The 16,609-nt window shown below is 47.8% G+C and overlaps 1 protein-coding gene across 1 annotated transcript; it reads left to right on the top strand.

The window, feature by feature from the left end:
- Window positions 1–8,042: 8,042 nt before the first annotated feature.
- On the top strand, window positions 8,043–8,978 carry LOC128830228 (olfactory receptor 51G2-like). Its single transcript, XM_054016014.1, has one exon. The coding sequence runs from the start codon at window positions 8,043–8,045 to the stop codon at window positions 8,976–8,978; it is 936 nt and encodes a 311-aa protein (XP_053871989.1).
- Window positions 8,979–16,609: the final 7,631 nt, after the last annotated feature.

Genomic DNA, 16,609 nt, shown 5'->3' with positions numbered 1-16,609 from the left:
GTAAAAAGAAATTAATAGGCAGCAAGTTTCAAACAAAATATTTCTTTACACAACACACAGTCATCTTGTGGAACTCCTTTCCAGAGGATATTGTGACTTCCAAGACATTAAAATGGTTTAAAAAAGAACAAGTTAGGAGGATTCCTGGAGGATAGGTCCTACAATGGCTATTAGCCAGGATGGTCAAGGATGGTGTCCGTAGCCTCTGTTTGCCAGAAGCTGGGAATGGGCAACAGGGGATGGATCAATTGTCTATTCTTTCCATTCCTTATGGGGCATCTGGCATTTGCCATTGGCAGAAGACAAGATACTTGGCTAGATGTAATATCAGTCTCACCCAGTATGGCCATTCTTATATTCTTAATTATCCCACTCTTAGAGTTTGGAACAACACCCCGTCTCTGCTAAATGCTTATCACCAAGTAGATCCGACTCAGTCTCTTCCCTTTGGGTACTTGTGACCAGAGCGATATAGTTACCCGCAGCCTCCTTAAAACAAATAGGTTTAGGAGTAAGCAGCACAAAGCATTAGAAAAATTGGTTTTAAAATAACAGACAGCTGTCACACATCTACAGTCATCTATCATATCACTGAAATCTAAGGTAGACAGGCTTTGCTCTGGAGATAGAGAACCAGAACTGGCCCAAATTAAATTCTTTCAGGAAGCCAAGTAACTCTTGGGACCCAGCTTAGGTTCCCTGTGTCTCTGAAAGCATCTTCCCATCTGTTTGCCCCTTTCCTGTGGAAGCAGCCTTTGCTGAAACCTGTGTGAGCTTGGCCAAGTCACCATTGTGCTCCGCCGTCTCCATGTTACAGAGCCAAGGCGTGAAGCTGACCTCTGCCCTCAGACTGCTGTAACTGGTGCTGCTTGCTCCTCAGTTAAATCCATTCAGACTGTGTAGCTCGCAAACACTGGTCCGCTGACTGTGCTGAACCACTTGGAATCCCTGTGATGCTCCAATACTCCCCTCAATGTCAAGCCCGAGCACCCCACATTTGCCATGAAAACAAAGAGGCTGGACTCATGGGGCATGCCAGAATCCAGTTGTCACAGGAGGCTGTGGTAAGAAGCCTTTTGTAGAGAAATGTCGGAGGTGTTGCTCTGTGAAACCCTGAAACAGCCCCGATCTTAGGGACTCAGAGTATCTGAACACCTTGAATGTATTTATCCTCCTGCCATCTCTACAAGGCAGGGCTGGGCTGTTATCCACCTGAACACAGGCGTGGAGACAGCCAATGGCTTGCCCATGGTCACAGAAGACAAGGGAATTAAACGTGCCTGTCCTGAGTCACAGAGTAGTGCCTAGACCACAGCACCAAGCTTCTAGCCATCTGAGGGGTGACAGGCCTGGATGGAATCTCTGCTGCACCTGCAGAGCTCCCCCTCCCAGCCATGCTGCAGAGAGTGGTGATAGGAAGGAGCGAGTTACAGAGGTTTGATTCTCTGGCCTGTTCTCCCCCTGCCTCAGCAGAGTTGAGAGCAGCCCGGGCACTTGGCTAACCTCTGCCTGACTTTAACAGCTTCCAAGAGCACAGTTCACTCTGACCATGTTCATACGGATCAGTGCCACCACTGAGTGTCCCCTGAGGGCTTGAGGTAGCCCTGCAGGCACTCTGCTCTGCCCTCTAGGGCAGGGGTTCTCAAACTGGGGGTTGGGACCCCTCAGGGCGTCATGAGGTTATTACATGGGGGGTCGTGAGCTGTCAGCCTCCACCCCAAACCCCGCTTTGCCTCCAGCATTTATAATGGTGTTAAATATGTAAAAAAGGGTTTTTAATTTATAAGGGGGGTTGCACACAGAGGCTTGTTGTGTGAAACGGGTCACCAGTACAAAAGTTTGAGAACAACTCCTCTAGGGTTCTTGTAATGACTTACTCTCTGGCGGGAATATTTAAAACAAGAGCTCCCTTTGAGGGGTCACGTTTATTCAGGCTTCTCCAAAACACAAGGTCTCCTATCCTCCAACTTGACCTGTCTGCTTTACTCAGGAACACCCTATCACCCTTGTTGCTGGTGTCTGCATTGCTTCAGACTTGCTGCAACCCCTTTTCCCTTGAGCCCCTCCCCCGCATCTCTTATCACTAGGCCCTGCCCCCTGCTACTCCACTTCCCCTGAGGCTCGGCCTCATGGCCATGCCAGTGCTGGGCAGTTGCAAGAGCTACTGTGATGTTTTATGATCAAACTACGATCATGTAGATCACTTTCACAACCACTGTTCTATATTTGCAACACATATGTACAGAATCTGACATGTAAGATGTCTATGATAAGGTTATGATTTGATGGTTATGGTTGTGCTATCTGTATGCATGTATCATTTTTGTATTTGAAGGTATGACTATTGTCTCTATATCTGAATTTCAAATGTTTGCTCCTAGAGTAATGCCCACAAAGTAGTTAGCCTGCAAATTTTGGTGAGACTATTCAAATTAGGGGCTCATCAAGAAACACTTAACTGACAATGGACCATGGAAGATGCCCATCTACACTGAATGGACTGTTCCGCAAACATTCTGTCTGGATATAGGTAATAATTTCCTGCTGTGACTGAACAAAATTATACATGGACATGTGACTTCCTCATGTGATTCCAGACCCCAACTTCTCACCTGTAACTTTCCACTAGCTGTGCTGTGGGCGGTATAAGAAATGGTAGGCTTCCCTGCACATGGCAGATGCTATAAAAGGCTATAAAGAGAAACACCTCCTTTTTGCATCTTTCCTGCTCAAGCCTCTGGACTATGAACTTATACTAATGGGAGCAATTTGAACCAGTGGACTCAGGTCCTTCCAATGGAAGGAACCAGAGACTTATCAAGACAACAGCTTATTCCATCACTGCTACAAGCCTGTGGTAAGAACTTTGCATTTATTGGTCGGAAGATGTTCTCCGAGACATAGAGAAACTAGAATGGGTCCCAAGAGCTCCTTGGCTTTCCAAAAGAATGTAACTTGGAAATGTAACTTTTCTGCTTGATGAAGAGACAATTAAAGGGGGATATGATGAGGTCAATAAAATCACGACTGGTGTGGAGAAAGGAAAGAAGGAAGTGTTGTTTACTACTTCTCTTAACACAAAAACTAGGGGCCATCAAATGAAATGATTGGCAGAAGGTTTAAAACAAATAAAAGGAAGTATTTCTTCACATAACGCACAGTCAACCTGTGGAATTCTTTGCCAGAGGATGTTGTGAATGCCAATGCCATAGCAAGGTTCAAAAAAGACCTACATACATTTGTAAGCAGAGTCATCCCCACAAACAGCTCCGCTCGCCGTTCCTTGGGCCGCTCTAACTGTCCCCACAAGGCTCCGCACCGCTTGCTTGCTGCGCCTCCAGTCATCCCCACAAATTAATCTGCCAGCTGCTTAGCAATATAGCTCAGGCTCCCTCACTAGTTAACACAGCACTTAATAACTTTAACTCTTTTGTGATTTCAGCTCAGAGTAGGGGAGCCCCAGTGCTGGTGCCCTATTGGCCCAAAGTGGATTCAGCTCTGCAGCCTGTAACTAAACTCCTAATGGAATCAAAGTTAGCTCTGACAGTCAACAGTGGAGAGAGGGGATGGTGCAATTGGTATTTCAAGCCCTCAGAGAGAGGAGGAGTAGGCATATCATCAGATAAAAATACCTGTCCAAATCCTCTCTCCTTTCACTGGGTTTTGTAACCCATGCCCCTTGTCAAGCAAGTGCTACTTAGGTAATGGTGAAGGACTCACTCAGTCTTTCTGTCATACAACAGTTCCACTGGCCTTGATTCACAGAATCAGGGTAACAAAACTGTATTCTTCCTGCCCCAATAACAGAAAAACTGGGGATCCCACACCAGCCAAAGTAACCATTTTCAGTTGCTGTTGTTTCATGCCAGGCGAGTGGGTGTGCCTATGCAAACAAGATCAGCCCCTGGAGTTCTTTTCCACACTCACCATAATTCACCACCAGATGTCAGGGTAGAGTTCATCCTGACTCTGCTTATATATTCATGGAGTATAGATCCATCAATGGCTATTAGCCACGATGGGAAGGTGTGGTGTCCCTAGCCTCTGTTTCCCAGAAGCTGGGAATTAGCAACAGGATGCTGCTGTTCCCCCCTCCCAACTAGAGCCGTATCACCGCAAGCATCAGGAATCTCCTTCTGAAGCTGCAGAGGGTGGTATGTACAAGCAAGTGCAGGGCCGCACGGAGAGACCTGCACTCCTCACCAAATGGGACCTGCCCCAGGTCAGTGCCCCACACCTGGAACCCCCTTGCGCACTCTTACTCCTGTCCAGGCCCCGCACCCCAACTCCCAGCCTGCTCCTGAACCCTAACTCGCTCCCAGACCCCCAGACCAACCCCCTGCCCTGAGCTCCCTCCTGGACTCCAAACACCTCATCCTCAAACCCAGCCCAGAGCCCACACCCAGATTTGGAGCCCTCACCCTGTCCTGCACCCACCCTCCTGCCTTAACCTGCGGTCCCCTCCCACACTCTGAACCCCTCATCTTTGTGCCCACCCTGAACCCTAGGGAGCCCCACAAATTCGAATAGCCCTGGGCCCCCAGAAGAGTTAATCTGGTCCTGCTCACATATCACTACAAGTTAGACAGGCTTTGTTCTGGAGATAGAGAAACAGCTTTCAGAAGCCCCATCTCCTGAGGCAGATTAGAGTTTGGTGTGGCCTTGGGTCAGCAAGGAAAACTGAGGTTCCCTCGTCATCCCTTGTGCAGCCCCCCTCCTCCTGGGGAGTGCGGTCAGGGCCTGCGGTCAGGCAGTGGGGGCTTATTCCGCTTTTCCCCATCCAGCGATTCTGAGATGCTGGGCTTGCCCCACTCCTATGCCCAGCGCTATTCCAGTGCCCCGACCCACTATCCGGCAGTTGGGTGGGGCGCAGAGGGGCAAACCCCCTCACCCAGATCTTGCTTCACTTCATGAGAGGAAGGTGGGTGACACCATTGGCCCAGGACCAGTGGCTAATCCACTACTGGCCTAAACCCGCCCTAACGAGGAACACCCGAATCTGGAGCAAGAGACAGGGAATCAGTGCTCCGGACCAGCAGGAGAGGGATACAGCTGGGCACCAAACTGGAATCGGGAGTCCCAGCTGGTGGATTGGGCTTGGATGCTAAATGGGTGGGCTCCGGCCCCCTAGCATGTGTCTCTGAAAGCAGCTTCCCATCTGTTTGCCCCTTTCTTGTGAAAGCAGCTTTTGCTGAAACCCCTGTGAGCCTGGGCCCAGTCACCATAGTGCTCTGTGCTCAATGTGTTACGGGGTGAAGGTGTGAAGCTAACCTTTGCCCTCAGACTACTTTCTGCCAGCCAGACTGTTTAAGATGAGACTCCTGTTTGTTGTTCCATTCTTTGCAATGATTTGCAAACACCAGTCTTGTGAATGTGCTGAAACTCCTGGCATCCTTGTCACACTCCCACACTCCCCTCCAAAATCCTCCTCCTTCTCCCTTGTTCCTCACAGAGAAGGGAAGGGTACTCCCGTACTGGAAAGATCTGAGGGAAATTTCCATGTAGGGAGCCTTGTGGAATCTCCCTTCACTTCTCTGGCCTGCACCCTGGGTTTGTAAAGCAGGAAAGGGGGCTGCCAAGGAGAAATCATAACCCATAGTAACAAAGAGTCCTACAGATGTATTGGAGCATAAACTTTTGTGGGTGAATACCCACTTCGTCAGACGCCTGCCAGACATGCATCTGATGAAGTAGGTATTTACCCACGAAAGCTTATGCTCCAATACGTCTGTGAGTCTTTAAGGTGCAACAGGACTCTTTGTTGCTTTTTACTGATCCAGACTAACAGGGATACCCCTCTGATACTTGATACCTCGTAGTATTACTCTATTTTATTTTGTTTCAGCAAGATCACAGCTGTGATGGCATCATTGTTACCACTTGGCCGCCCCGGAAGTAGTCATGTCACTAATCAGAACCATATGAACAGTGATGACAAGCCCGGATTCTAGAAATAGAGTCTGCAGCAGGGCTGGCGCTGCAGTCCAGATGGGCAGCATCACCCCAAGTCCCCTGTGATTTGGCCTCCTGCAGTTTGCCATTGACTGTGACGGGATTGAAGCTGGTGCACATGAAGCCAAGGAGCTGAGGTTCCCTAATGGTGAGGTAGCCCCAAGGGAATGTGCAGACATGCTTCATAAACACAGTTCCCTCCCTATCTGAACAGACACTGCCTGCTGCCCTTGCAACCTCTCTGATGACTCCTTGTCCTTGAGGGTAAAAAACTCTGGTGTCAGCGGCTCCCCTTCTAACAGGAATTGGGTACGTTGGCAGGTTTCACTGTCTTTACAATGTGAAGTGAAGGGGAAAGGCTGTGAGTTGTTTACATTTGAAGATGTTTTGTGCTACCGCAGTGAACTCGGCTGGGCTGTCAGAGTGACTTAGTAACATGGGCAGGAGGACAGGCAGCACTAGGTAGTTTGGGGATCCCTCCCCTGCATGTACCCAAGGTGCTCAGAACCTTATTCAAGTTACACAGAAACCGGAGCTGGAAGTGTTAAAAGCCTGATTCCCCAAGTCAGTATTTCTCAAGGGTTCCCATTTCTAGAGGTGCCGTGTGCTCTGGGCCCGACCCTGCCAGGGGCTGAGTGACAAGAGACCCCAAAGAATTTCAGTGGCTAGTTCCCAAATCTATTTGGCTTTATTTGCTCCTGGAAATTTAATCAGCAAATGCTTTTTCAAAGCTTTTATTCTCTGGCTCGATTGTGAAGGCAGGAATTCAGAGCTGCATTGCTATGTGGTAACAGGTCCGAGAGGGCATATTTTTGCCCTATAGTTACTATAGTTCCAGGGCTACCGGCATCTCTTCCCCCTGTCTGGTTTCTGAGTGCCAGATGTCAGGCCTTGTAGCCTTCCCACTCATAGGATGGAATCCCTCCATTCTCCCCCCCCCATCAGACTGGGCACTGGGCTACAGCACACTGTGGGTGAACAGTGGTTGTTGAGCAGGCCCGAGTAAGTTCAGCACCTGTGGTTGACATGTGTGTACTAAGGTACAGAAGTGTAAATGTTATGCCAAAACTATTCATTGTAATACAAATACTAGAAGCAGAACACATGAAAGACTGGTGGGAGGCTGTTGATATCATTGTTATTGAATTAAAAACCTGACTCTAAAAATGTATCCCAGATGCTGGAAAGAGGCAGCTGCATTACCTGGAGTGTCAGGAGAGCAGAAAAAAATAATTCATATAATGAATCTATGAAACACGTTTAAAAATAGCTTCTGTGAAGGACAGATAAATACAATGACCGTTTTCACCATAAAATTGTCACATATTTACACACATGTCATGATGCAAGAGTCCACACTCAGAAGTGCAGGGCCAGAGAGGGTGTCTGTGTGAAGGGTGTAGCAGGGTTGAAAAGAGCACTGCATAAATGGACGATGAATCACTTGATGATGAACCTGTTCTGTTCATTCCCTCTGGGGCAAGTGGCATAAGCCACTGTTGAAGACAGGATACTGGGCTAGATGGACCTTTCACCTCAACCAGTATGGTCACTCTTATGTTTGTATGTTCTAAGGTCACAATGGTAAAATCATACAGCACTCAAGCAGGCTGCGGAAATCACAGCCACAAGGTATCAATGGGGTCAAGAGCTTAGCAGGATTCAAAGAGAGACTAAGTAACCAGAAAATCCAACAACAGTATAAAGAACTGTTTAAAAAAAAAATTTGGAGAGGCTATAAACCTTCCTGATTTATACCACAAAATATGTCTAACTATTGGGTGTCGGGGGAAACTTTCCCTGGGAGCAGGTTATCTCATATGTTCCTATTTCAGGGCTTCTTCCACCTTCCTCTGAAGCATCTGGACATTGCCACTGGTTACTGGTGTGGATAGACTACAAGTCTGATCCAGTCTGACTAATCAGAACCATGTAAATCCAACAGTCTATTTTTGCGTATCTACCTTGAGCTCTGGGAGTCTGTAGGGTTGCACTAAGAGCAGAATGATTTCTTGCTAAATATCATCTAATCTCCTCATCTTTCTTTTAGGAAGGACACTTCAGAACGCCTCGGACCTGCCCAGTACATTATGTCAGCTGTCAATGACACCAAATTAAAATCTGTAATATTCCTTCTCACTGGGCTACTGAGTCATGGAGACACACATCTCTGGATCTCTATCCCCTTCTGCTTCATGTATATAATTTCAATAATAGGAAATTCAGTCATTCTGTTCACTGTAAAAACAGATCCAAGCCTCCATGAGCCCATGTACATTTTCCTTTCCATGTTGGCCGTCACAGACCTTGGCATATCGATAACCACCATACCGACGATATTGGGCATATACTTGTTTAACTCTAGGGAGATCAGCCTTAATGCCTGTTTAGCCCAGCTCTTCTTCATCCACTTGCTTCAATACATTGAATCCTCTGTGCTGTTGTTGATGGCCTTTGACCGCTTCATTGCAATCCATAACCCGCTGAGATATACTTCCATCTTAACCCTGCCGAGAATAGCCAAGATGGGACTGGTGGCTGTGCTAAGAGCGATGGTCCTAATACTTCCACTTCCCTTTCTCCTGAAACGGTTCCAATACTGTCGTGCCAATGTCCTCTCCCATTCCTACTGCCTGTTCCAGGAGGTCATGAAAATGGCGTGTTCAGATTTCACAATCAACAGCATCTATGGCTTGTTTACTAAACTCTTCCAGTTGGGGTTAGACTCGCTGCTCATCTTCCTCTCTTATGTGATGATCCTCAAAACAGTGCTGCGCATCGCATCCCATAAGGAGAGCCTGAGGGCCCTGAACACCTGCGTCTCCCACCTCTGTGCCCTCCTGCTCTTCTACACACCAGAGATCAGTTTGTCTGTGATACACAGATTTGGGAAGAGCTCTTATCCTTTGCTTCAGATTCTACTGGGCTACATCGCCCTGCTTCTCCCCCCACTGATGAACCCAATTGTGTACAGTGTGAAAAGCAAACACCTGCGTGTGAGGATAATCAGGGTGTTCAACAGGTGAACGGACAATTCACCACCTGGCTCCTTTGACATGGGAGATGAAAAACATGGGTCAGCTGTTCCTTCCTGGACCCTTACATCTGAGATGACATGAGTTACTGATCTCGACTATATGGAGAGGTTCAGTCAGGGTCTAAGGCTGGTGAGGGGGGACAGGGATGGTGAGGGAGGACAGGGCACTGGGGGAGGGAGACCAAGGCAGGAATCAGCATTTACAAAGTGACTTTGTTTGCGAGATCCGGGGGATTGGTGGGAGGTTGGCTCATAAAGAGGCGTATTAGTAGCCTCTCTGACCTCACAATTCCTGTCTATAATCAATAAAGAGAAGGGATGTGGATGCTGTTTCCCATTACACCTGGCCTGTCACTGTCCCGTCTTTGGCTAAACAATCAAGGGCTATGAAAACAGCAGCAGAGCTGTTCTTCTGTCACAGTTCTGGCCCCTCCTGAGTGCTCTTGGTACAGCATGTCCCATGGGTGCTGCACCAGCTGGGGACAGGGGCTATGCCTTCCCCTATACCATCAGCCGGGTGCTTGTGACTGAGTGGTATAAGAGACAGGATTAACGCAGGAGGGCCAGGAGAAATTATTCAGTTAATGGCTTTGCACACAGCACACCTGCTCAGTCCACTCTCCATTGAGGCAGGGCAGAGCTGCACGTGTGAGTAATGGTCTGACACACAGGAGTCCTGGTAAGAGACTCAGGCCGAGGTTCCCTCCCCGTCCGCTCCATTTGTGCTGCCCCAGCAATGCAAAACAGTGGAAACTGGCCTCAGCTCAGGCCCAGCTAGCTCCTATCCCAGCCCAGCCCATTCAGGGTAGGGTGACCACCTTTTCAAAAGGCAAAAGCGGGACACAGGCCGGTAGCCCGGCCCCCTCAGTGACCCTGCCCCTGCCCCTCTTCTTCCCCCTGGAGGCCCACTCCCTGCTCCTCCTCTTCCACCGAGGCTGCACCCCCTGTCCAGGCTGGAAGCCAGAGCCGGGCCATGGAAAGATGTGATCAGGGAGCCAGAGCCTCTGTGTGGAGCCCCAGATCCTCCACCTCCCCTGGGCAGGGGACTGTGGGGGGGGGGCAAGAGAATGCCGCTGCCTATGTCCCTGCCCCTCAGGACGCATCCCCAGAGCAAGTGGAGAGTCTGGGAATCCCCACAGCAGCCTGGGCTCCCGGGGTAGCTGTAACCGTGCTTTTGTCGGTCACAACTGCGAATACCAAATTCAGGACAAACTGCTGAGAAATGGGGCAGACAGACCCCAAAACTGGTGCTTATTCTCCCATGAGATATACCAAACCAGCAACAGAAAATAAACTTCTGTTTCACCACAATGGCTGACAAGAAGCACAGTAACTTGTCAGTGTAGACAAGCCCTTAGTGATTGTTGGCTCTTAGATATTTTCAGCTTGTAGCAGGCTGGGCAGAAACACTGTCCCACTATAAGTGATTTCAGCTCTCATTTATGGCTGACTTAGAACAACGCTCCCTTAGCTCTCGTCCCCTAACGGCCCTACTCTACTTGCGCTATATTGATGATATCTCCATCATCTGGACCCATGGAAAAGAAGCCCTCAAGGAATTCCACCATGATTTTAACAATTTCCATCCCACCATCAACCTCAGCCTAGACCAATCCACACAAGCGGTCCATTTCCTAGACACTACTGTGCTAATAAGCCATGGTCACATAAACACCACCCTATACCGGAAACCCACTAACCACCATACTTACCTAAATGCCTCCAGCTTCCATCCAGGACATATCACACGATCCATTGTCTACAGCCAAGCTCTAAGATACAACCACATTTGTTCCAATCCCTCAGACAGAGATAAACACCTACAAGATCTCTATCAAGCATTCTTAAAACTACAATACCCACCTGCTGAAGTGAAATAACAGATTGACAGAGACAGACGAGTACCCAGAAGTCACCTCCTACAAGACAGGATTATCACTTCAAAGGTTTTTTTTCTTCTGTTGCTGGTAGCTCATCTCAATTGATTGGCCTCTTACAGTTGGTATACGTGCTTCCATCTTTTCATTTTCTCTGTATGTATAAATATCTTCTGTCTGTGTGTTCCATTCTATGCATCCGAAGAAGTGGGCTGTAGCCCACGAAAGCTCATGCCAAAATAAATGTGTTAGTCTGGAAGGTGCCACAAGGACTCCTGTTCTTTTTGCGGAAACAGACTAACACGGCTGCTACTCTGAAAGCTCTCATTTGAGCACTTCAAATAACAAATGCTCCTAATGGACCCTACTTTGATGTACCTTTGAACAGTGGGGAGGAACAAGATAAACCAGACTGGGGACCCTTAAGGAGAGTCCACATCTCCTTGCTAGGATACCTGTCCCCACCCCTCTTCCTTTCAAAGGGCTTTGGCATACGAGCCCCTGGCTTAATCAGGGAATTTCAGCTGAGGGTGACCCCATCATTTGGGACAGGTTAAGCACAGTTCTGCTCCCTTTTATTCATACAATAAAGACAGCAACACTGATAATAACATTTCTCTACCCCTGCATTCAGTACTACGTGATTTGTAAGCCAGCACCAGCCAAAGTTGATCACTTGGGCAGCACAGGTCGGTCTGCTGGATGCCTAGGCAGAGTAAGTGTGTTCACGTAAATACAGTTTGCTCTTGAAGTCTCTCCCCATTCCAGCCGGCTGTCAGAAGAGAACTCATTCGCACCCTCCTTACACAGGTTTATGCACCAGACGATATGCTGGGGTCGCCTGTCCTAGCAGAGGACTGGACTCATTGATCCAGGAGGTCTCTTCCAGGCCTATGTCTCTTTGGGTCACATTTCCCATTTTGTGTCACCCTGGGAGCTTATGTGGCATTGCTTGTCCACTATGACCCTGCTCCATGCCCTGGCTGATAGATTTGTCCCTTAATAGATGCAGGAGAGAGCAGTTATCCAGCGTTATCACCTGGAAAAGGAATTGTTCTTGGGCTCTTGTTTAGTGATGTCACAGGAGTTTAATTCCCTGAGTTTCTGGTAATCTCAGCATGCTGAGCTGCCAGCTGCTCCCTCCCCCACCCTTAGCCCAGAGAGGAAGGATGGTTCAGCGGTTTAAGTGCTGGCCTGGGACTCAGAAGAACTGGCTTCAGGTCCATGCTGTTCCACCAGCTTCTTCTGTGACCTTGGGCAACTCACTTAGTCCCTTTGTGCCTCAGCCAGAGGTGTTTTATTATGGCTCATATCACTACCTACTGCCCAATTTATAAATAGGAAGGAGGCATTGCTTCAATAAATTCTGCTGTTCCTGAGGTAGCCATTTGGTTCGATTGACTTCAGGTGAAATTGTAGTTGCTGCTCAGTTCCCGCCGTACGAAAGAAGAAGGAGCAGCACAGCACTTTTTGACAAAGGAGTTTTTTACTACTTCTCGTAACACAAGGAGTAGGGGCCACCACATGAAATTAATAGGCAGCAGGTTTAACACCAATAAAAGGAAGTATTTCCTTACACAACGCACAGTCAACCTGTGGAACTCTTTGCCAGAGGATGTTGTGAAGGCCAAGACTATAACAGGGTTAAAAAAAAACTAGATAAATTCATGGAAGATAGCTCCATCAATGGCTATAAGCCAGGAAGGGAAGGTATAGTGTCCCTAGCCTCTGTTTGCCAAAAGCTGGGAATGAGCAACAGGGAGCTGCCATCCCATACCCCGCGCCTAGAGCCGCGACACTGCGAGTGTCAGGAAGCTCCTTCCATGGGGGGGGGGGATGATACCTGCAGGCAAGCTCAGGGCCTTGCGGAGCCACCTGCACCCCTCCACCAAATGGGATTTACCCCAGGGAAGTGCCCCAGAGCCCAATCCTCTGCCCCAGCCCTGAACCCCTTTGAACACCCTTACTCCAGCCCAGGCGCCACACCCCAACCCCTAGCCATGCCCTGAATCCTAAGGCCTGCCCAGACTCCACATTCCCAGCCCAACCCCCTGTCCTGAGCCCCCTCCTGCACTCCAAACGCCTCATCCTCAGACCCACCCCAGAGCCCATACTCACAGTTGGAGCCCTCACCCACTCCTGCACCCACCCTCCTGCCTCATACTGCAGCTCCCTCCCACACTCTGAACCCCTCATCTTTCTCCCCACCCTGGAGCCTAGGGGGCCCTACAAATTCTAATAGCCCTGGGCCCCCAGAAGAATTAATCCGGCGCTGCTCACCTATCACTACAAGCTAAGTTAGACAGGCTTTGCTCTGGAGATAGAGAAACAGAAATGATCCAACCAACATTCTTTTGGGAATCCAAGGGGCTCTTGGGACCAGTGGTGTAGCTAGAACAGGAAAACTGGGTGGGCCCAGCTTTCAGGAGCCCCATCACCCCCTACAGGGTCAGACTAGGGCTGTGGAAGTAGAGCAAGAACTGACAGGGATTTGAAGGGGATTTCAATGCATACAGTCCCTTCTCTGACCAAGAGTCAAGCTAGCTGTAATCCTAATAACGCGAGATTTGTAGAAGCGAGGATTGTGTGAGGCGCGTGGGAAAGAACTGTGTGAGAAGTTGTTGTGACCTTGTGTAGATAAATATAGAATGTAGACTAGAGTCTAAATAGATGTGAAAAATAAGCTATCAGGATGACCTATGTATAAACAAAATGCAGCTGTTGCTCATTATTGTCTGTAACAAAAGGTATAAATGCTTGCTGTAATTGTTTACCTGTTGAGAGACCTGCCTAGGAGGGGGAGACCCTGTGTCCTAGTGCACTCTCTCCCTCTACGCAATTGCTTGAGAAAATAAAGAGTCTGACTTTGCTGTACCCAACCAAAAGAGTGAGAACTCTGTTTTTCTCTGACAATTTGGGGGCTTGTCCGGGATGGCAACGCCCGCTGAGACTGCGGCAACTGCTGCGTACCATTCCCCTTCAAACCCCATGGCGCCACAATAGAGGTAGGACACCTTTTGAAATCTCCATTGGGGTATTGGAGGAGGACTGTCCGTGGGGCCGTCTGTCCCTGTTGGGCTTACGCTATCTGAACTTATTGACTGTGCAGCAGGATCAGATGCAGAGCAGTGCTGGGGAACTGTTTTGCCACCCCCCAATAAGGTTAGTTTGAAGTGGTACTGAGGACTTAGTTTGCCACCCTCAATAAGGTAGCTGTATGCGGTACTGGGGACTATAGTTTGGCCGCCCCGAATAAGGTTAAAGCATAAGGGAAATGCATTAGGTTAATGCACCAGTGCAGAGGGGTTGTGGTAACGCCCTCAGAGAAGAACACAGGTATGTTCAGTCTGGACAGAGGGGTTGTGGTGACACCCTCAGGTTAACTAAAAAAAGGAGGAAAAAAGATAAAAAGAGGAGAAAACCGATGCATCATGGTATTTAGAAACAGAGGCCTTGGTGAGTGGGATTGGAAAATGGATGAGGGACAGTCTAAGCATTCTCCCTCACCCCCTAAGGGTACCCCAGCAGATTTCATGTACGTACATTATGGTCCTAGAACCTGCAGATATTTAGAAAATTGGAATCTTTACATGTGTGAAAATCCATCTAAACAATGCCCACTAGAACGTACCTTCAATCTAGATAAGTTCATACATCTCAAAGGAGCTTTTAATCACCAAAAAGCCTCTGACACACAATGGGAGCAATTTGTCTATTGAGGAAAGGAACGGGTTAATTTGAAATTCAGCTTGGCCCAGAGATAAAGAGAAAGCTGCTCTGCATTCAAGGTCAAGAATCAACACAGACCATGCCAAGTACAAAGCAAAACTGCTTTTGGCCCCAGCTGGTTGTGAAAAAATATAGACAGAGGCAAACCAAAGGCAACACAAGTTACAGGACTGAGATTACATTTTCAAAGCTTAACTGTTCAGTGAGATCCAACAGTCTGGCTTTGCGACCCTGGAGCCGACGTGGTTTGGGGATGCTGAAGAAGCCACAGGCAGCCGGCCTGGACTGGAGTCTCTGAAGAGACGCTGCAGGAGATCCCAGGGTGTAAAAGAACAGCCCTCCCAAGAGTGGAAGCAAGAGTGGAAGTCTCCCCCTTCTCTGGACATTATACACAGATGTGAGACATTAGTGTTTTTCTTCCCCTGAGTGATGTGGGAGCGTTCCCAACACTCTCTGTTGTTGTTTATTATTCTATTAATGAAGCTTTAAAATTCAGTCATATGGTGTGCCAACGATCCTGCCGTGTCAGTCTGATCACCTGACACGAGGGATAGATTGGTAACAGAAATATGTCAGTTTTGGTGGAAATTGAGAAAGGAGGGAGCCCTGCAGAATGCACATCATCTATTTGTTTTGCCCTTGTTATTTTATGTTTGCTTTGCTTGGTATTGTTGGTGTTATATGTTGAGGATTGCATGATTAAAAGTGTGCCTACTCTCAGCTGCAGTAAGTCTGAGAACCGGAGAGGGGTTTAGCATTCCTCTGTCCACTCCAGTTGACCGGGAAGGGTGTCAGGTGGATCTACCCCAGTCATAGCAGGACTGGGCAATAGAGAAGTTGGAGAAAAGGGAAGAGATGAGTGCTGGCTGTGATAACTAGAATTGAGAAATTAAGAGCATAGATCATGAACCAGGCAGCAACTCAAACCTATGCCCAGGGCAAGTTGCAAGCCTGGAGACAGGACTTCCAAGCAGAAAAGGAAGCACTGGCTAAGCAAGTGCCAGTACTTCAGGGACTTGTCAAAATTTAACCATTTGTGCTAAGCATACTCCGTAACAGCAGTGTGTTTGCCACAAGAGAAAATTGAATAGTTAAACGCCAGTGGGCCATGCGTTTTTGCCCAGGTGGCAAGCCTCACGAGGGAGGACTCGGGTAGCCTTGTGAGTAAGAATGTTTACAGGAAGAGACCAGGAAGGGTGGAGGGCTAGTTGAGAAGCCCACCCTCCTAGCTAAATTGATAGTGGAACAAGCCGGTGCCCATGGAAGGGACGGTTCAGTGAGAAAAGTAGGATCGGGCCCAAGCAGGTAGGCAACAGATAGAATATTTGGAAAACAGTTTGGAAACTTTGAGGGCATAGTAGAAGGAAAGGATTAAGTAATTATAAGCATGGGGATTTCAAATCCCCAGGACAATAATCGAAATGGTAAAATCTGTGTTGATTGGGTGTGGTTTTGGGAGACAAGCAAGTGATTTAAGGAAAGAGAGGGAGAAGTTAACTCTGTAGTTGCTAGAGGGAATCAAGCAGTGAAACTTGGTAGAAATGTCTGTAAGTAATCCAGGCAAGAGGTTATTTAAGTGGAATTATTCAACTATGAATACATTAGTCGAATTTGCTGAAGAACATTCCTGCTGTGTACAATCTGTGTTTTATAAGTTTGAGATGAATTGGTATTGTTTAAAGTTGCAAAACCAAGAATACTTTTGTCAGACACAGGAAACTAGTATTGTTTAATATGGTATTTAGCATTTAATCCTTAAGGTGACTTAATACTTTACAAGATTTAAAATGTTTTAAATAAAGACCAAAGGTTATGGCTGCAGCAGGGTAGTCAAAGCCAGGAGAATAAAAAAAATGAATTTGGTTTTGTGTAACAAAATAGCAGATAAAAGATCTAGTAAAGAGAGAGAAGGACAGTGCTCCTGGCTCTGTGTGGTCGAGCTGCCACTTTACTAGGGGTGCATGGAGATTTTGTAAGCACAAAAGAAACAGTTACACCTTGTGTAGAAATTAAT

This window comes from Malaclemys terrapin, chromosome 1, assembly GCF_027887155.1.
Source record: "Malaclemys terrapin pileata isolate rMalTer1 chromosome 1, rMalTer1.hap1, whole genome shotgun sequence".
In the NCBI taxonomy this organism is placed as follows: Eukaryota; Metazoa; Chordata; order Testudines; family Emydidae; genus Malaclemys; species Malaclemys terrapin.
The sequence above is the reverse complement of the archived record's forward strand: the minus strand, read 5'-3'. Positions and strand labels throughout refer to the sequence as shown.

What these genes read in the sequence shown, in the direction of transcription:
- LOC128830228 (XM_054016014.1), top strand. Translation starts at nt 8,043, where the DNA reads ATGTCAGCTGTCAATGACACCAAATTAAAATCTGTAATATTCCTTCTC.